Source organism: Aspergillus udagawae (assembly GCF_001078395.1).
Source record: "Aspergillus udagawae IFM 46973 DNA, scaffold_8, whole genome shotgun sequence".
Classification (NCBI taxonomy): Eukaryota; Fungi; Ascomycota; class Eurotiomycetes; order Eurotiales; family Aspergillaceae; genus Aspergillus; species Aspergillus udagawae.
In genome coordinates this window covers 165,809-184,460 of record NW_025091271.1, presented here as the reverse complement: position 1 = coordinate 184,460, position 18,652 = coordinate 165,809, and the positions used below count along the sequence as shown (strand labels likewise).

Here is an 18,652-nt window from a genome sequence, read left to right as displayed (position 1 = left end):
GGGTAGCCATGGTGGGCAGCGAATTTGAAGTCAGGTTGCTTCTTACAAAAGGTGCAGATCCCCTTGATAAGGACAAGGAGGGTCTCAGTGCACTATTCCAAGCTATACGTTCAGCCAACAAACAAGCAAGTCAACTTCTTGTTCAATACGTTGATGTTAGCGATCTCAAGAAGGATTATTTTGACGACCCACAAGTCCCAACAATGCTTCAAGAGCACCCAGGTATTCAGAAGGTACTACAGCCTCATTACTGGCGGAAGGTTTACCCTGTGCGTTGATTAGCAAATTCCATACATCTTAGCCATGTGCTGTCAAGGCTGCCTTTGTTGTGAGGACAGCCAGCATCGGATACTTCTCTTGGAATTTTTTGGAACACAGGGGCACTTTGACGCCTGGACCAACACCCTGTTGAGAGAGATGACCCGCACATGGGTAGATGCCCTAGATGAGCTCTTTGCGGAACTAGATCAGTTTTCTCTTCTTTCTGCTGCCATCTTGCTGTTTCTTCCTGAGCCTTTGCAGGATTAGCTGCCGGGAAGTGTTTCTGAGTACTTATTTAATTGTTGCGTGTCTGCGTCAACCTTATTCCCCAGATTCAACCTTTGCTCAGCCTAGTCCTTAGGGTCGCTCTGGTGTACACCGAGGACTTACTGTCACCCTCCCATAATCCAGTCTCATACAATACAAATTGGTACCATACCAGACGATACTAGAAGATACCGGTAAAGTTGTAGAACCCTTAAACATACAACCAACGGATACACATTGATGTCAAGATCAGGCAGAAACATTCCAATTGGGCTATTCTCTCTGTCTCTGTCCTGAATCTATCCATGTCGCAGCAATTCGAACACGTCCTTACGCTCGTCAATCTAAGGCTCATGCCATCAGCACCACGCTTTTTCTTTCACAGGCTCCGCCGGTCTCCCTCCCATCACTCTGTCAGCCTTGTCGAGTAGTTAATGGGAACAAAGTGACAGGGCCTGACTTGTCGATACCAGTATTACAAATACCGATATTGGTCAGTTTGTTCTTTGTCTCTTTTGCCCTTTTGTCTCGCAGCTCTCGCTCTTGGGTGTGTCATCAAACCATGGATACATACACTTCTTCGAGTCTTTACTCTACAGCCGGATTCCTTGAAGGTGGAAATGATGGAAGCACCAAGCTGCTCGCCGAACAACGACGTGTCTTTTCGGCCTTGGGCTGGCAGCTGTCGCGGTCGATTTGATTTCACCTTGTTCGTTTGAACACAATATCTTAATTTTGCTTCTGGCCGCCCTGTTTCTTCTAGCCAGTCTATTTTATGCCTGGCATCTTCAGCAACGAGACCGCAAGGTGTAATAAGGGGGGGTGGCTAGAAGGAAAGGTGGTCTATGGATACCTATCTGCATTCCTGTCCCCTGAGAAGCAAGACAATAGGGAATTCAGGCCCTCTTTACTACTCTTACTAAGATTTAACTAGTCCTAGTTAATCTATATAGCCTCAATGCATGCAGAAGTCGCGCAACCATTATAGCCTCTATTATCCTATTTCTAGCGGCCCTATTGCTTATGGTTCTGGTCTGGCTGCAGCTTGTTAAAATAATTCGCCCAGGTAATCTCATTCTCGCGTGTCTGTCGCCTAATCCAGCCAACACAATGCCTGCTGTACGAAATAGGTAGGTAGTATAGACTACTCGTGACTGTCTACCTAGTCTATAGTACGTAACAACGAAACTCCACTACCAGTATTTGTAATACATCTTAATGGGGGATAATAGTGCAAACAGCTAAGCCACTGCATATCATATTAGGACGCCATCCCCGCCACCACCTGCACCATTGAACTCTTCCAAGTCTGCTCGCATTGAAAGAGAATCAAACTACACTCTCTTCGATAATGGCAGACTCCAAACATTCTAGTGATTCTAGCCAACTGCCGCCAGCGTACTCCTCGACAGCCACCAGTACACCGGTGTCTACCTCGCCTCGTTCGCTCACGCTGACGCTGAGCCAAGACCTCCACCAACCCCCGTTATTTACGTCCCTCGACTTCTCGCGATACCAGTTCCCAGGCGCTATGCTAACAGATGACCACGTAACGACCGTGACTCGCCATGAAGACTTCAGCCGCGATTCAGGCGCCCTTCTGCGGCTTATGCAGGAGCAGGCCCAACTGCCTCCAAAGCTGCTCGTGCGCATTCGTGGTACACACTCTGAATACGGAGAGACAAAAGATGATTTTGATCTCACGCTAAACCTACTGCCGCTGCTGGTGTCGAATCTTGAGCGCTGGTCCTACTCAAATTGGATCCGAGCCGCGTCACCATACGCAACCAGCCTGTGTCACCCGGGCAAGCTTACGATGTTGCCTCTGTAGATATTGAGACACTGACAAAGCTGTATTGCGAGGATCCTGCTCCCCTTAAATGGTGAGTCACTTACTTCCCAGGAAAGAGTGTATTCCTGAACTCCCTCAGCTTCACGCTTAGGCGCCGGGTGGTCAATTTCGACCAAGAGAGACTCGACGGCCTGATTCGCACCGCTGTGCCTCGACTCGCTACCAAGGCGTGGTGGAGGTCAGCTTTCCTTTGACCTTTGCAGAGGTCGTTGTCCGGCACGGAGCCGAGCCCAACGCTTCCTTCAAAGACCTCTTATATTGGAGTATGGAGATACCTCCGAAGAAAGATCCGGCCAAGCGCTACGAGTGCGTCGAGGTGATCTGGCCATTTGCGAATGTTCCGGCCAATGAGGCTGGTCGCCGGTGTGCCGTCCAGGATGAGCAAGACTGGTGGGCCAGCTGGAAAGACGCCGTACGAAATGCTGTGTTTTCGCGAAAGACGGGCTATGTGACGTTCGAGGACCGCATGGACGTGGCCATGGGGGTGGTCGTACCTGAATCCGGCAAGGATTGGGGTGTATCCAAGTAGTTCCGCGCTTCCATGATTGATTGTATGCTCAGTATACCAGTTGCTTTTATTGAACTCAGGTCTCACGCTTCCCCGGGGCGCCATTCTACCATCAAAATACAATAGAATGCCATGTCATACTGGAATCTAGAGTGGTTTGCAAGAGAAAGTTCGCTGTATCCTCTGTATGAGTAAGTGTACCAATGAGTAGAGACGCTACAATTATGTTTTAGTGGGACGATTTCGAGCAGCAGTCTTAAGCATATGTGCGTTGAGTGGCAAACTACACATTGTGTAGGTATCTATCCATCAGGTTTTGAGCTCCCGATTTCATTCAGTCTCTGACTGCAACAAAATCAAAAACAATGCAGAATTTCGGTCGTGATCAGGTGACACATAGGCGAGGAGAACTCGGTGACAGTACTGTTTCATCCAGCCGACTTTTGGCCATTGGCCTGATCAAAAATTCAAAACCATTGCATGATTATCTGAGAGTCTTCAGGTACTTGTGCGCGGTCGCAATCAATCCCAGTCCTTATATCCTTGATCCACTATAGAATATCAGCTGGTGATGAACAAGTTCTAGAGGCTTGACTCACTATAAGGAGGGAATTTGAGAAGCTCATCCCAGTTTTCCTCCTGTAAAAGGTCGATAGCTTTTTGAAGAGTACCCTTGGGAACATATATCTCATGACGCTCGCCAGATCTGCCAAAAAATACCAATTTGTTGGGCTCGACGCTCTTCCGACAGTAACTGGACTGCTCTGGTGCCTGGGTTGCGTTACCGTCACCCGCTGTTCCATTGAACTCACCTTTTTCTCCATCTTTCACCACTGGGACCTGCTGACTCAGTGCAAGAAGCTGCTTCTTCAGAATTACCATTGCTCTCGGCGCTATCCCTTTTGACCCTTCAACCTCGTCATAGACAACGTCGAACCACACGTCACCCTTTGTTCGTATTTTCATTTCGGTGGCGATAGTCCTGACCAAAGTCGTAACGTCCCTCAAACGGACACCGAGACTATTGTCTTCCGGAATAAATGTGTCCCAGTGAACTTTCTGGAAAGTGTCCTTGCAATTTTCAGTCTCCTTAGGTAGAGTAAGGTCGAATATCAAATGTGAAAAGGGCGGGACATTCGTTATTGCCCCTCTCCACGCCCTACTAAGTGGTTGGATATCAAGGAGCTCATTACTGGAAGTAAACATGCAATTATTTTTGGGGAACCTGCGTGATTGGGGATTACGGCAGGCTTGAAGCATCTTGGTGTTGGCTAGAGGCTGTAGCAGAACTAGCCTTGCCTTCTGCGTCTGCGGTGATGATTCTGGTGGGCCCTCAGATGTTCTAATGCTGAGGTTAGAGAGCCCAGATGTAATAAAAGATTCATCGAGGACATTAGGCTCAATCATACTTTCTGCCTCAGACATACTGAAGATCAAAGGTAGGCGAATGTGGCATCTAAGGAAGATGTGAAACTACGACGAGAACAATTCGTCCTTATATCATAAAGCGATATGCCATAGGTGACGTCAACATTCGCTTAAGAGGGGAAAATGCCTAACCCACCAAGGAAGGCAATTCGAGGCAATTGCCTCATAAAACTAATGCCTCATTTTCCAAGTAGCAACCAATAATACAATCCCACGTCGACAGTGTCCAGGACAAGGTTTATCGCACCCGTTACCGTGAACTCAGGCCTCGTGATAGGCGTAAGCAGCAGAAACATAAACAGCATTAAGCAAAGCAGTAAGGAAAGCAGTAGCATACGCATGGTAGGCACCACATCGATTTCCCCATACTACCACAGTAAGAACCAACAGTTTACCAGTCATCAGACAGGGGCGGGATAATATTCGGTATCGTGCAGTGCACTCTACTTGAGGACGAGATAGTCGAGTCAGAACCAATCTAAAAGGGTATAAATCCCCTGCGTTGCTGTCGGTCGCCTCGACACGGCCAGGACAAAACGCGCACTAAAGATTCGACCGGAAGAAGATGAGCGGTAAAGGTTGGTTCATTTACCATGCTGTCTGCTATGTTTTCACTTAGAAGTGCCGTGATGTGTTGGTCCTCGGCTCGGAGGATAAGGATACGCAGGATGTTCAGCCGGTGCAGGGGCTGCATGTGGTCTATGTAGGACAGTACTGCAAGTTTGCCCCAAGTCAACTGGTATTAGGCTATCAGAGTGGTGTAGGCGCTATAATTTCTATTAGAGTTAATTTAAGGCGGTCCTCCTATTGAAATCCTGAGTCACTCTGCCGCAGAAGTCGTCATCTATGAGGTATCTCCACCCAGTCATGGCCATGGCTTTCCCAGCCCTCACAATTCGAGTATGCGCAGTGTCTGTCCCGGCCGCTGCTGTGAACTCGTGTGTATGATTTTTGGCCCCATCAGATACCGGAATGCCAACCAGTCCATGAAGTGCCGGGACGAGATGGGAGACGTTGCCCTGATCAGTGGACCCCGCCATCGGAACATTATCCATCTGCAGGATCCGGTCCCCTTGATCGGCCATCTTCTGTGCAAACTCTTCACAAAGAGAAGAGTTGACCACAAGATCCGCATAGATAGTGCTTTCCTTCAGCTTGACTTTACATCCCGTCGCCAATGCACCGGCCTCCAGGCATCGCCGCACGCGTTCACCAAGCACCTTGGTTCCTTTGATAGTCGGACTGCGCACGGTATACTTGGTCTTTGTCAGCTCCGGGATTGCGTTCGTGATGCTCGGAGCCTGAACGATGGCGCCGTGGATTCTCTCATCGGGGCGAATCTGCTGACGCTGCATGGAGATCCCATTATACGCCATCACAATTGCGTCCAGAGCATTGACGCCTTCCTAGGGATTGACTCCTGCATGAGCGCTCACCCCTTCGTAGGTACAGATTATATCGTACAGAGAGATGGATGAGCGTCCAGCTATACCCGTGGCCATCCGATCAAGAAACTCGTCCTCTGACATGGGATGACTGCTATTGTTAGCTACCTGCAGGATACTGGTGAGGCAAACCTACATCATTAGAGACAAGTCCACCTTCTTGTAAGCTCCGGCGGTGATCAGATCAATCTTTCCTCCTCCATCTTCCTCTGCAGGAGTGCCGAGTAGCTGCGCTTGACCAGGGAGGCCAAATTTCTTGATAGCATATGCCAGAGCCAGGAAGCCCGTCACGCTGGCAGTGGCAATAAGGTTATGGCCACGCATGTCCGATTTCGGGTAGAGCATCATATTCGGCGTTGAAATTGACACACCGTCCTTGGTCACCGACTGTAGCCTCGAATGCCGTCGAGATCCCGTACGCATGGCGAGTTACGGGAATATTTAAGGATTCCAGAAAGGCGCAGAGGGTGTCGTGAGCGTGGTGCTCTTCATATGCTAGTTCCGGATTCTCGTGAATCTGCTCAAATGATTAGCAATACTATAGCAAACCACAGAGATCACCGTCGTACCTTTTTATTAAGCTCTCGTAAAGGAACCTCAAGTGTAGCAATGTACTCGTCGATGGCCTGTTGAACTGTTCTCTCTTCCGCCATTGTAAGATGTCACGTCAAGGTTGGTCTCAAACAGATGAACACTGTCAGCAGGTGGCTGCTGACACGAGTAATTTATTCATGAAGTCCTCTCAAAGCAGACACATGTGAACCTGATAGTCTAATGGCACTATTTCCGCCCCTGTCGCGCAAAAGTGCTTCATTGGCCTAAACGACTTGGTTATCTCCGCTTTAAGTGGTTTCCTTTACCCCTCCGTGTTGGAACTTTTGAGCCACTGAGGACGACGGAGCCCCTGATTAGGACAGAATTTTTTCCATATAAGTAGGAGTGACTATTCTAAGAAAAATATCTTCAATTACCCTTCTATTTCTTCTCTAATTATTAGACGCTAGAATCTCAGTATAGGGATATACACTAACTATCCTAATAGACTATAAAGGAGTAAAGTGGAATTGGTAAAGAAGGAAGAAGCTAGGTATACAAGATCACAAGTCCATTGAAACAATCTATAGTCTTGGGATCCAGCTGATTGTCCTCGACCACCGAGACCACTGGCTGGAACCGGATGACGGGCCTTGGCCCACTTACGGGCGGCCTTCGTCCCATCTGATACCAACGTAGATGCCTCCTTTGCTGACCGACTGACGCGAGCACTAAAAGCGCTTCGTGTTGATGGCGTCGTCACCAGAAACGACAGGTTGGTCACTGCGGTAGCTGGGGTGGTGGAGACGTCTGGGTTCCCAACGGCACCGGCAGCGGCATTTGAAAAGGCCACGAACAAGTATGCCATGTGACTATCCGAGATTGAGGGCAGCTTTACTCTATGTGTTTCAGGGCCTTTAGACCTCAAAGAGAAGTTCCACCTGTCAGATGGGAACGAGCCACTTCGCCTCCAGTATCCGCTGGTGGTGAAACCATGCGAGGGCAACAGAAGCCACTGTGTGTCCAAGGTGTTTACAGAGACACAGTTATTTTGAGCTGTGGAAAAGGTAGGACAGCACTTTATCTAGCTTGAAGGAACGGTTCACGTCGCTTCTGACGTTCTTATTAAGCCTTACATTGATGGACGAGAGGTTGCCGTGAACTTTGTTCTCTGGAACGGGGAGATCCTGTTCTGTGAGGTGTCAGATGACTTCCCAAGCAATGCAGATAGCCCAGGAGCCACAAGCTCTGATACATTTCAAGAGACAGCATTCATCCATCCATCTCGGCTACCCCCCAGCGAGCAGGATCTCCTACGCCAGGCGCTACTGGATCACATTCTCCATATAGGATTCCGAAGCGGGGTCTTCCACATTAAGGCGCGTGTCAGGTACTCTGCCATGAAATATGTGGAGGAGAACAGCATACTGTACCTGCAGTACAACGTGACAAGGGACAAGCAGCAACGGCCAAAGCCCAGTATATTCCTCATCAAGGTCAACCCTCGCCCACCCGGATACTATGGTCTCACGTCCCTCGCGTGGACTTATGGAGTAGACTACTTTGCTCTCCATGTGCTCCATGCACTGGGGGATGAAGCCCGCATACGAGCCCTATCCGAGCCGTTTATGTGTGGACCGCAGTATGACGATGTATTCATGTTAGTTATCCCGGAGAGAGGAGGGGATTCTCACATCCGGTGACCCGGCGCAGAAATTCAAGGAAGAGCACCCAGACGTCATGGACAATATTCTCTTGCGACGAGAACCGTTTGCCAAGGGAGACTTCGTGCCGAGTCCCAACGCACCAACTATGCCCTTTCTCTCCGTACTCATCCTCCGTTCAAAAAATGGACGTGAAGGCCTCTTGCGCAGTATGGCGATCATTCAACATAATTGGCTCACACATTTGAATGACGACTGCTCCGTGTTCCTGAACTAGCCAGATGTTGGGTAGAGCAGGATTTAGTTGACGTGGCATGGAAGACATGAGGATCAATTTAACTATTTCCATGTCGATTATCCCAGTCACAGAATAAACATACATTTCACCGCAGGGATCAATGCTATTTGGATATAAACTGTATCCGGTCCTAGCCAGTCACAGTTCCATGCTAGTCAACAGGATAGGCACCATTTGGACCCTTTCCCACTGAGACAATCGAGCTATCGAGTCCAGCATTAGTGTATTCAAATATCGGTGGGCAGAACAAATCCAATTCATGTGCCGCATATCTCGTCGTAAAGAGCCCAAATGGAACTCGGTGATGGTCAATGCATACTACTGGCACCAGAAGTACTCAGGCACGCTTGTGTCCAACCCAAACTCCTCCAGCCAGTTTAAGAAATCCTCACTCGTTTCAAGCGCATCGACGTTCGGTGTCGTCCCACTCTGTTCGTAGGGATTTAAGGACACCCCAATCGAATGAGAAGTACTCCACACTCGATCATCGCTAGTTGGGGCAGAGCGATTGCCTGTGCCTGGTTGTGGCCCATCCGCCATTTGCCCGCCCGTCGGATAATCCAACGTATCATTTAACAGCTTGACTATGACCTTGGTGACCTCCACACATACCTGATGTGTGTGACAAGTCGATGGGTTGGCTCCTTCGAACCAGGAGACAAGCAGACTTAGATCACGGATAATTCTGGACCTAGACATGGAACACGGTAGTGGCACGCTGGACACCGTACATCGATGGAGCTCGGTTGCAACGGCACCTGCTGCCGGGAGGGCATAGAAGAGAAACTAGTTGATCCCGACAGGTTAGAAATTGAAAGACAGATATGGAGACGGTTCACAGCGGCTTACAATCCATGTGTACTGCTCCCGCATGCTGCCTTGTTGATCGTGGTGCTTTGCAAACTCCATGACAACCGAGACAATCTGCATGGCCGAGTCCAGAAGATCGGTCATGGCGTCGGCGCATTCATTGCAACGGATGCGCTCGACCTGAAACACCGTGTGGAGGTATTCCAGATGGATGACCAGACTTACTATTGCCAGGTGCGGGCTTAAAGCCTTCCAGAACTGCTTACTGTAGTGAAACTCGCTGGGGACTGTGTCCCACAACCGCTTACACTCTTGATATATAAACCTAGGAGCATATTAGCTTTCACCATACTGAGAGAGAAGTCGTCTACGCCGGCCATCCTACGGGAGTTCATTCTGTTTTGAATCAACCGAGCCCCGCCCTAAGGACAGTCCCACAACCTGCTCCCGCAACATCGCTACCATGTATCGCAGCCGGATGACTGTGGCAGGGCGAAGACCACCGTTGAAAGTGCCCCATCCGTCTGGCGTGAGCTGGCTTATGGCCTTGTCGAGGGAAGGACGATCCAGGACTAGAATATCGTCATCGACATCCAAGGGTAGTCCCACGTCGCAATAATGGTAGGGGAGTCGAGGCGGCCTTCCCAGGAAAGTAGCGATATTCTTGTCGGCGCGATATGACGCTGCAAAAACCCTCTTACGGGCCTCCGAAAGAAACAAAGGAATGGAGGACCCGGGAGGATCTGGACGGTGTAGGCCCATAGCATGGATGCAGGAGACCATGTCCCCAAATTGTGCGTACATATGATGGCCTATTCTCTGTCAACCTTGTGCATTGCAGGCCAACCGTATGGAGTGAACGTCATTACTTGTCTCTCCCATAATCTTGGACGCCAATACGAAGTACGTGTAGTTCAGCCAAACCATCAAGTCAGTCACATTGTCGTACTGTCTGCAGATTTCAATACATGCATGGCTTGCTGCTGCCATCTCCATGGCAAAGGCATCTGCGCTTAGTTCATCCTTGCCGTTCAGAGAGAACAACGGAGAGCCACGAGATGAGACGCTAGCACCGAGTCCCGCCAGGGCGAATATGAGGCCGACAAAGTCCCATCGCAGATTTGCACCTGTGAACAAATAGTAAAACTGGTCTGTGGTCATGTGTGCTTCAATCTTGACCAATTGGGTGGCCGTGTTCTGAGTGATCTGGTGTCCCAAACGTTCATGCGGCCATCTTTCCTTCTCCCAGTGGCTTCGAAGTAGCCTCAAGGGTGTAAGAACAAGAGGAGCTGGGATGACTGTGAACGGACTCCGATGGTATTCGTCGGTCACTAAATCTTCATAGAGCCTGAGGGGGCGTAGAAGCTGAACCAGTCGGGGAAATACATGAGTGAAGTCGGCACTCCAAGCCATGCGCAAGGTGGATGCATGGGCAATTTTTGGTGTAGAGAGACACTGATGCTGTTGACCACAGTGGAATGCTGACATGAAGCTGGTCGATCCCAAGTAGGTTGGCTGAGACGTAGACGTCAAGTCCATTTGAGGCTCAGCTGGCACGATGCTGTCACCACGGCTCGTGGAAATGCTGGGAACCTCGCCATCCTCACACGACGGGTTGATAGGAGATACGCTGCGAGCTGCCTGCGCCTTTTTTCGTGATCGGGTCAAGGGGGCCGGATGATAGTAACACTGGTGCTCTGTCAGTACACGCCTTGTGATCCTCGTCATCTAAATCCAGATCCAAATTGGAAACTGAATTAGAGGAGTGTGTACCTTGGAACTTAAACCCCTAACGTCACATCGTTTACAAGTTGGTTGATGATGGTCACACCGGATTTTAGAAACTCGACACGGTTCGCAGGAGGTAGGTTTGCCATTCTTTCGGACCCTGAGCCTGGAAACGTTGTCCATGGTTAACAGACGAGGTGGTCTTGTCCATAGCCATATTATCCGCTTGTCAGTGGTAGTGGTGGTCGAGGTGGAAGAGGGGGAGAAGACGAAAGCACATTGTCGGAGTTTCCCCCCGTTACTAATCGCAGGTTTTACTCCGCTCGGGATGAACACCAGTTTATTCAGACATCCCTAGGCCTGTATTCCGAGCGCCGTCGGAATGAAAATGAATGAGTGAATGCAATTGATAGGATTCATACCCTCCACCTCGCTGCTCTAAGTTACCTATTAAACCGCCTCCCCTATCTTCTTTTCTATGCTTTTTACTTTAATTGAATAGCTACCAATCTCACTTGCCGTTATTCTCTACAGTCCACCTTCCATCAGTGTCAAAAATAGCGACGCCTGTCATTGCCTGCCAGACTCATCATGAGCACGTCAGACGATATCGAAAGACAGACAGTGGTCACATCCATCGAAAATAAGGGAGATTCACAACAAGATCAATCAGGCGCAAGTGAGCATGACAAAGAAGATCTGCTTCCAGTGGTAGACGACGTACCCTTCCCAGTATGGCTGATTGCGCTCGTGGGGGCCGCTGAGCGCTTTGTGTGGTACGGAGCAACCAGCCCTTTGCGTGAGTCCTGCTGTTAAGTAACTCAATGGCGGGGCAAGGAATTCTGATATGTAGCAGAGAATTACATCCAGCATTCTCCCTTGAGCAACATTCCCGGCGTACTCGGCCTGCGCGAAGCGACGGCGACCAACATTGTAAACGCGATGATGGCTGGGGGTTATCTCGCAACTATCCCAGCAGCGGTGGTGGCTGACACCTGGCTGGGTCGGTACAGAACGATTCTAATCTCCGCTATGTATGGTCCTAGGTGGGTTGCTCCCATCGTCATCAAGCTAATGATCACACAGCATCGAACTCTGTGGTTCGGTGATTTTGTTCGCGACCTCCTGTCCTCGCGCCGCTCAAGTCGGTGCCGCGGAAGGTGGATTAGCTACTGCCATTGTGCTCATCGCTGTAGGCTCAGGAGGCGTGCGATCATCCGTGGCTCCATTTATCGGTATGTCTTAAGTTGAAAGCACCGATCGCACCAAGTTAATTTGTGACCGTCCGTAGCGGAGCAGTATACCGAAACAACTCCCAAGATCAAGTTGCTAAAGAACGGAAGAAAGGTCATTACGGATCGAGAACTCACGATCCAATACATCTACAATGTATACTATTGGTATTTCTTCCCCCACCTGCCTTGCTTCAACATGCGACGCTGTTGACACGTTGATATCTAGGATGGTGAATGTCGGAGGACTATCGGCCCTAATCACCACGGTCCTGGAGAAGTATGTTGGATACTGGGTCGCATATTTGATTCCCTTGTGCATGATGGCCCTGTCAGTTGTACCGTTGCTAGTGTGGCGACATACATTTGGTGAGTGACACCTCACACCGACGCTAGAGAAATAGATACCGACCATTCTCATGACCAGTTCGGCGCCCTCCAAGTGGCTCCGTCCTACCACACGCCAGCAGAGCAATGGTGTATGGAATTCGCGAAGGGTTCCAGATGGATGGAGCTAAGCCACAGAAGCAACAAGAGAAGCACCAGAGACAGGTGCCATGGACTGATGCATTCATTGATGAGTTAAAAAGTGGATTGCTTGCATGTCGTGTTTTGTATGCCTTCCCAGTGATTAATTGAAATGCATGGATAACTAACCTAATACCATCCTCCAGTCTTCTCTTCCCCATCCATTGGTTGTGCCTGAATCAAACCTTCAATAACCTGATCTCACAGGCCGGGCAGATGGTCAACTCTGGGGTTCCAAATGATACTATCAAGTCACTCAACCCAATCTCCAGCATATTAATGACACCAGTGATCTCGCGGGGCCTATATCCATTCCTGACCCAGCGCAGGATCCGATTTGGTCCTATGGCCCGCATTTTGGTCGGATTCCTATTTCTCACTCTTGCTATGGTCTACACCGCGATACTACAGAAATTAGTCTATTCCACGGGACCCTGTTACCATCACCCACTTACCTGCCCGGAGTCGGACCATGGCCGCATTCCTAATCAGATCTCGATGTTCCTGCAAACACCAACCTATGTTCTTGGTGCGATTGCGGAAATTTTCTGCTTCACCACAGGGACAGAGTACGCCTACAATCAAGCCCCGAAGACGATGAAGTCAGTAGTTCAGTCAGTGTGGATGGCCACGGCTGGGGTTGGGGCGTGCCTGGCCATGGCGTTTACGCCCATCACCAAGGACCCTTATCTGGTCATCCTGTATTCGTCGTTGGCAGGCGTCATGGCTGTAACAACGGTTTTGTTCGGCGTATTCTTTGGAAAGCATGATCGGGTGAAGGCCGTCCTTCTGTGAGTTGGGTTATGGGGCGGTTTTGCAACCGTGTAATGGAATAACGGGAGATTTTATATTACGGTAGATAGTAGGGGTGGGTACAAGGCCGGCAGTCGTTGTTTCTGTCCTTCTTTTCCACAATGAGGAAATGATTATATACAGAATCCGCGCAGCCACACACAGACTGTCCTTATGAGCTCACACCCTCATCACCCACAATCTGCCTACAGTCTGGGCGATGCCCTTTCAAACATGTATTTCGATATAGGGATATTTGGGACTTGGTTCTGCGGACTACTGGGCTTACGTACAGCTAAGCGGATGGGAAGCCCTGTTGTCCATACCATATAGCCGTTGTAGTAGAGTGAATGTTCAATGCAGTTATAAATACTATAATAGAGAATAGAAGAGCTGTTGTTAAAATCCTAGTATTCCCGCTCCCTTGACAATCACTGCTGAATACCATCTCCGAGTTCCATAGAGGATATTTGCAAAGCATGCGTGACGTCTCACTGGATAAGGTGGGAGTCAATTATATCCAAAATGATTCCTGGCAGAAATTGGATAGTGACGAACAACGGTATCAATACTCCGTGCCACATGGCTGATATTGGCAGCATTTAAGCCCCTATACTCATTCAGAACAGACGCGACGCAGCTGTAGGGGCGTAAGGTTTATGTTTATAACATACGCTATGGAGAGTCTGCCATTGTCCTGCAAACAAACATGGAATGTCTCGCGGATCTTGTCAATCAGCCCCGAGCTTAAGCCAGTGTATCTGAGAGGGTCAGGTAAGCCTCATAATTGAGTTGATCAGGATACCCACGAGACCATCCCAGTTTGGGTTGTGAGAAACGACCAATCTCCCGGGGTTCCAAGTCCCTTTAGCAAAGTATGAAGGTGAAGGCGTCGCCTTTTTAACTCTTCAGACATGGTACGTAAGTTGCTCTTCCATTCCTTTGAAAGCTTTTCACAGCCAAGAATTAACTCAATGAGTGTTGATCCAAAGACTGGCATTGCCCCAGTTTCCGCTCGGGCCAAAAGTTTCATATGTTTCTCGGTCTTCTTCGCCAACTCAGCAGTGGGCAGTGGAATCGATAGTACCCCTATTCGTTCGCCGTATATTCCAAAGGTCTTTCCGTAAGACGTCGCGCATAACATTGGAATGCAATGTTCAACAAACAGCCGAAGAGGGGCGCTGTCCCTGCAGTGGTTCCTAGACGCAAACCCTAGATAGGCTGCATCAAAGAAAGCGAAGTGGCCTTTTCGGCGAAAGACAAGGACAAGGCAGTCCCATTGGTCTTGAGAAAGATCACATCCGGTCGGATCATTCGCCGCGACTTGGACGACAACAATTGATTTGGCACGTTGTCCAGCGCGTTTATCAGCTCACCGAAAGCGACCGCTCCAGATCTAGGACTATAGTAAGGTAAAGTGCTGACCGCAATTTTCATGTAACGGACGACGTTAGGATGATTCGCTGATCACGGTTAGAATTAGCCATTGGCTTGAACGAACGACTGAGAACCATACCCCGAGTCTCTCGAGGGATGTATACTCTCTTTGGAGCGCCCCCCCTCCAAGAGCCGTAATGCTGATCCAGAAATACTGCACCCATGTGGCAAGCTCCACTCCCCCCGAGGGTCTGAACGGCGACAGTGCTATTTTGGTCAACTCCCAGCCACCCGAGACGTTGGGTTCACATACCGCTTGTCCTTGAAAAATGTGCATTCTTCCCCGAACAGCAGCGTGGAACTAAGATCTCTAAACCGTTGGGTGTCGAGATGAGATGATGGGTACTCATGATTCCAACATGGATCATTACATAGGAGTTCCGTAGCCTAAAAAGGCCAGCCGTTGTCAGCAGGGGCGCCCAAGATCGAGCAATTGATTGCACCTGTTTGACTGCCAGCAAAACGAAGGGTTTTTCCTCATCGGTGCGGTAGACGCCGCAAATCAAATCAGCTTTCAGGAGATTTTGATCATCATTAAAAAGTGCTTGCAGGGCATTTAGGCCCTCTGTGCATCGACTCAGTTACCTTACGAGCTCACTCCATGAGTAGAAAACAAACCTAGCTCCGGGTCTGAAAGATCATGAAAGTGGGACCCTACCATCTTGCGAACTTTTATTTGCTTCCTCGTATGGTCTCCTTAACATTCAAGTCTGCACGTTATGTATAAGTGGCAAACGCCAAATGCTATATGCTGTTCTCGCATCTTGGTTTTAACCCAATAAAAAGAAGCGACCGACCCCCTGTCTGCTGCACAGTCATTCAGTTAGTAGATCAAGTACAATCCATTACCCTGTCTGCAGTCACGTTGCATGCCATCTCCGCTCAATGTTCATGGCAAGGGCAAAGACACCGTGGCTACGGATAGTTTCGTCGTTTTTTAATTTTAGGAATGATGTAAGTACAATAAATCATATGTTACAGGGTTATACCTTTGATAACATGGAGAAATTAATTTCTACTTCGGAATTTACACTGGAGTTTAACTTGCAAAACACATGTGTATATCTTACGAAATAGAACGAAATAGAAAGTTCAAGTTCAACAGGAGAGAAAGGACCCGCGAAGGCATGGTTCATAGCCACTCTAACGGTGGCTCTGGCTACTTGGCAATCCCTATCTCAATCACTGAATTGTTATCGTTTGGAGGCTAACTAATGGACATTCAAAGTAACAGTGCCGTAAACCTGCCGCAGCAAATGCGCGAAGTGTGTCAAGCGAACCCCACACTTCAGTGGTAATAACTGGAGAATTAGTGTGGTAGGCTGCACCTTCAGTCCATAAAGCCGCGCAAGACGGATGCCGTCCCGCGGGTTCCGTAATGCAACCCAGGCGTCCACTTGGCGGTTCCTTCATGAAACATTGCTTGTCCATAAAGAGGCCCGGCTCCTGTAGCCAACAAACCCGGTCAATCGAGTCATCAGATCCCATAAATACCAACTTGAAGATGTCTCCTTGCGAGTACGTGGTCATGCGAGCTCGCTTGGCCTGGGTATCCCTCGGCGTGATCCACAGGAACATTTCCCGTTCATAGTGGTTGAGCGGCCATGCTTGACTCTCGAGTCCTTGGAAGAAAACTTCAAGCTGACCCGGCTCCTTCGCGCGGACGTCGATTACCCAGTCTCGCTCGGTGTCGATGTACCGTCCGATATACTGAGAAAGATCACGTGGGACAGATGATGTCCGTGCCTCTTCCAGTTTCTTCATAAGGGCTGGTACGCTGCTGAAATGGCCATTGGCAGCCTCCGTCGCGTATCGGATGAAGTCATTGGCACTTGGCGTATCAACCAATGCTTCAATCAGCGCCATACTGATCCAGCCGGAGGAATCGCCGAGACCAGTGGAGTTGGTGCATACTACAATGGCGGCGTCAATCTGGGGGAGCAGAGCGAGTGCGCTGTGGTATCCGGGTATACTGCCTCCGTGGCAGATCAATTGGCCACAATGGCCACGGGGAGTCAAGACTGGCATCTTTTCGACGTACAATGAATTCCACCCCATTCCCATGACGGTACTAGGTAGCTGGTTCCGGGTAATACCCACACGCATATGATTTTTCGGTCACTGTTTCAGCGGTGAAGATGTGCTCAGCGAGATGGGTGGTCGCATTGTGCAGGATGATATCGTCAATGTTACCTGCAGTAGACTCGACACGGTGTGCCCGCAGGAGGCCGACACTATACTTAAGAAGGTCATTGACTGAGCTGCTTATCCCCATGGCTGGGACTATGATGGTGTCCCCATGCACTGGGGGCTGTGGCAGTGGGTACAGGGACCCATCGTCCAGCGCAGCATACGGCTTCGCAATGTTAGGCCACGCAGTTGCTACTGGGTCGGCGGTCGTCGTTCGGTCAAGTTGAAGAGGCTTGAAAATTTTTTCAACAAGGGGGTCTCTGTAGCTCAGGCCACGGGCTTGCTCGATGATCTCACCGAGGATGGCATAGCCTCAATTGCTATAAGCCCAGGACGCCCGGAAAGAACCCGCTGGCTCAAGTGTGCTATAGAACGGGATTGTTCTACTTTTCTCCTGTAAGAGGACACCTCCAGCCCCTTGCCACCAGTGATTCGACCGAGCCAACCCACCGCGGTGACAAAGAAGATCCAGGACCGTCAAGTTGTGGGAGACCGTGACATCGCGGCTTCGAGATTGCGGCAGCACATCCCGCACCAGCGTATCCCACTTGAGCTGACCCTCGTGAACGAGAATTCCGAGCGCTCCAGCCGTGAAGGTCTTTGCGAGTGTTCCCACTGGATAGACAGTGTCAGAGTCGGGTTTCGCCGAGGTCTGCAGGTCGCGACTAGTGTGAGCGGAGTGGGATTTATTACTTATGGTTGCTAGAAGTTACCTGACATCTTGCTTCTGGTGCAAGTTTCACCAGGCATGATCTCTGGGGGACGATAAAGCGCTAGCCTTTTTATTAATGCTATCTTTCTGGAACATAGTATTTGTCATTCGGCAGTCTCGTATGATCATCAATCCTAGATGAAATACCGCAATGTGGCGAGAGCGTTGACCTGTGGGGTACAGCTCACTAGCACCATCAAAAGCACTAACTGAGAAAAGTAGAAGACATAGTAGTAAGGAACTATCAATAGCAAAATAACTGATAAATTCATGGTAGCCTCAAATGCTGAAATGAGCGTGACTAGAAAGTGGTAATGTGGTTGGACTCATTTACGTTATCCACCATAGAATATCTGGTGGTTCCGAATCATTGGAAACGAACTCTGTAGCTTTCAACCCAGAAAATCATGTCGGAACAGAGAAAGAAAACGAATAGAGAGAGTAGACACATAACAAAGGTGGGTTAGAGGGAAGTAGTTATTTCGAATAATACGTATAAACTAGAAGATGTCGGCAGTCAAGGACATCAGTGTCTGATGACTGGCAGAAAGCCGCAAAATCATAACTGTCATATTTAGATAGCATACTACCGAAAAATACCTGCAGTAACTCTTCTAACTCTTTCGAGAAGCACCCTGTAAGACCGACTAAAAACAGGAAGGAGAGGAGAACGCAAGGCTTATTGAAGCGAAGTCTTGTCAGAGCGTCATCCATTAAGAAACTGCACAAAGGTGAAAACATAATGACAAAAGAAAAGGTAAAATTAGTACTTTTGTCATAAGGGCCTTTGTGGCAATCCCCAAGACTTGCGAGAACTTCCGCGGGGACATTGTATACAATGGCCTGAGCACCGAATGGATAGCCTATACCTTCTTCGATAGTAGACTCAAAGCGTGTTTTGACATGACCATAGCGGTCGCATCGTAGGGTGTTACGAACGCTTTATGCAAGGAAAGGGATATGAAG

At 49.2% G+C, this 18,652-nt stretch overlaps 8 protein-coding genes across 8 annotated transcripts; 4 read left to right on the top strand and 4 right to left on the bottom strand.

Moving 5' to 3' along the window:
* Positions 1–1,879: 1,879 nt before the first annotated feature.
* Positions 1,880–2,359, top strand: Aud_009555 (uncharacterized protein; the record flags this gene model as incomplete). The annotated part of the gene is made up of 1 exon (XM_043294407.1): positions 1,880–2,359. The coding sequence occupies one exon, from the start codon at positions 1,880–1,882 to the stop codon at positions 2,357–2,359; it is 480 nt and encodes a 159-aa protein (XP_043150342.1).
* Positions 2,360–2,408: 49 nt separating this feature from the next.
* Aud_009554 (uncharacterized protein) lies at positions 2,409–2,909 on the top strand (the record flags this gene model as incomplete). Its single annotated transcript, XM_043294406.1, has 2 exons — positions 2,409–2,411; positions 2,472–2,909. The coding sequence occupies 2 exons, from the start codon at positions 2,409–2,411 to the stop codon at positions 2,907–2,909; spliced, it is 441 nt and encodes a 146-aa protein (XP_043150341.1).
* A 501-nt stretch (positions 2,910–3,410) lies between these two features.
* On the bottom strand, positions 3,411–3,854 carry Aud_009553 (uncharacterized protein; the record flags this gene model as incomplete). Its single annotated transcript, XM_043294405.1, has 2 exons — positions 3,411–3,439; positions 3,488–3,854. The coding sequence occupies 2 exons, from the start codon at positions 3,852–3,854 to the stop codon at positions 3,411–3,413; spliced, it is 396 nt and encodes a 131-aa protein (XP_043150340.1).
* Positions 3,855–5,101: 1,247 nt separating this feature from the next.
* Aud_009552 (M20 family metallopeptidase) lies at positions 5,102–6,414 on the bottom strand (the record flags this gene model as incomplete). Its single annotated transcript, XM_043294404.1, has 5 exons — positions 5,102–5,722; positions 5,753–5,852; positions 5,898–6,053; positions 6,133–6,278; positions 6,331–6,414. The coding sequence occupies 5 exons, from the start codon at positions 6,412–6,414 to the stop codon at positions 5,102–5,104; spliced, it is 1,107 nt and encodes a 368-aa protein (XP_043150339.1).
* A 1,281-nt stretch (positions 6,415–7,695) lies between these two features.
* Positions 7,696–8,236, top strand: Aud_009551 (uncharacterized protein; the record flags this gene model as incomplete). The annotated part of the gene is given in 2 exon segments (XM_043294403.1): positions 7,696–7,947; positions 7,961–8,236. The coding sequence occupies 2 exon segments, from the start codon at positions 7,696–7,698 to the stop codon at positions 8,234–8,236; spliced, it is 528 nt and encodes a 175-aa protein (XP_043150338.1).
* A 339-nt stretch (positions 8,237–8,575) lies between these two features.
* Aud_009550 (fungal specific transcription factor domain-containing protein) lies at positions 8,576–10,944 on the bottom strand (the record flags this gene model as incomplete). Its single annotated transcript, XM_043294402.1, has 5 exons — positions 8,576–9,043; positions 9,107–9,392; positions 9,453–9,879; positions 9,937–10,756; positions 10,876–10,944. 5 exons carry the CDS (start codon positions 10,942–10,944, stop codon positions 8,576–8,578), a joined length of 2,070 nt encoding a protein of 689 aa, XP_043150337.1.
* Positions 10,945–11,386: 442 nt separating this feature from the next.
* Aud_009549 (uncharacterized protein) lies at positions 11,387–13,350 on the top strand (the record flags this gene model as incomplete). The annotated part of the gene is made up of 7 exons (XM_043294401.1): positions 11,387–11,594; positions 11,652–11,829; positions 11,882–12,030; positions 12,087–12,195; positions 12,257–12,396; positions 12,455–12,641; positions 12,702–13,350. The coding sequence occupies 7 exons, from the start codon at positions 11,387–11,389 to the stop codon at positions 13,348–13,350; spliced, it is 1,620 nt and encodes a 539-aa protein (XP_043150336.1).
* A 2,616-nt stretch (positions 13,351–15,966) lies between these two features.
* Aud_009548 (serine hydrolase domain-containing protein) lies at positions 15,967–17,694 on the bottom strand (the record flags this gene model as incomplete). The annotated part of the gene is given in 4 exon segments (XM_043294400.1): positions 15,967–16,863; positions 16,907–17,286; positions 17,362–17,676; positions 17,688–17,694. 4 exon segments carry the CDS (start codon positions 17,692–17,694, stop codon positions 15,967–15,969), a joined length of 1,599 nt encoding a protein of 532 aa, XP_043150335.1.
* Positions 17,695–18,652: the final 958 nt, after the last annotated feature.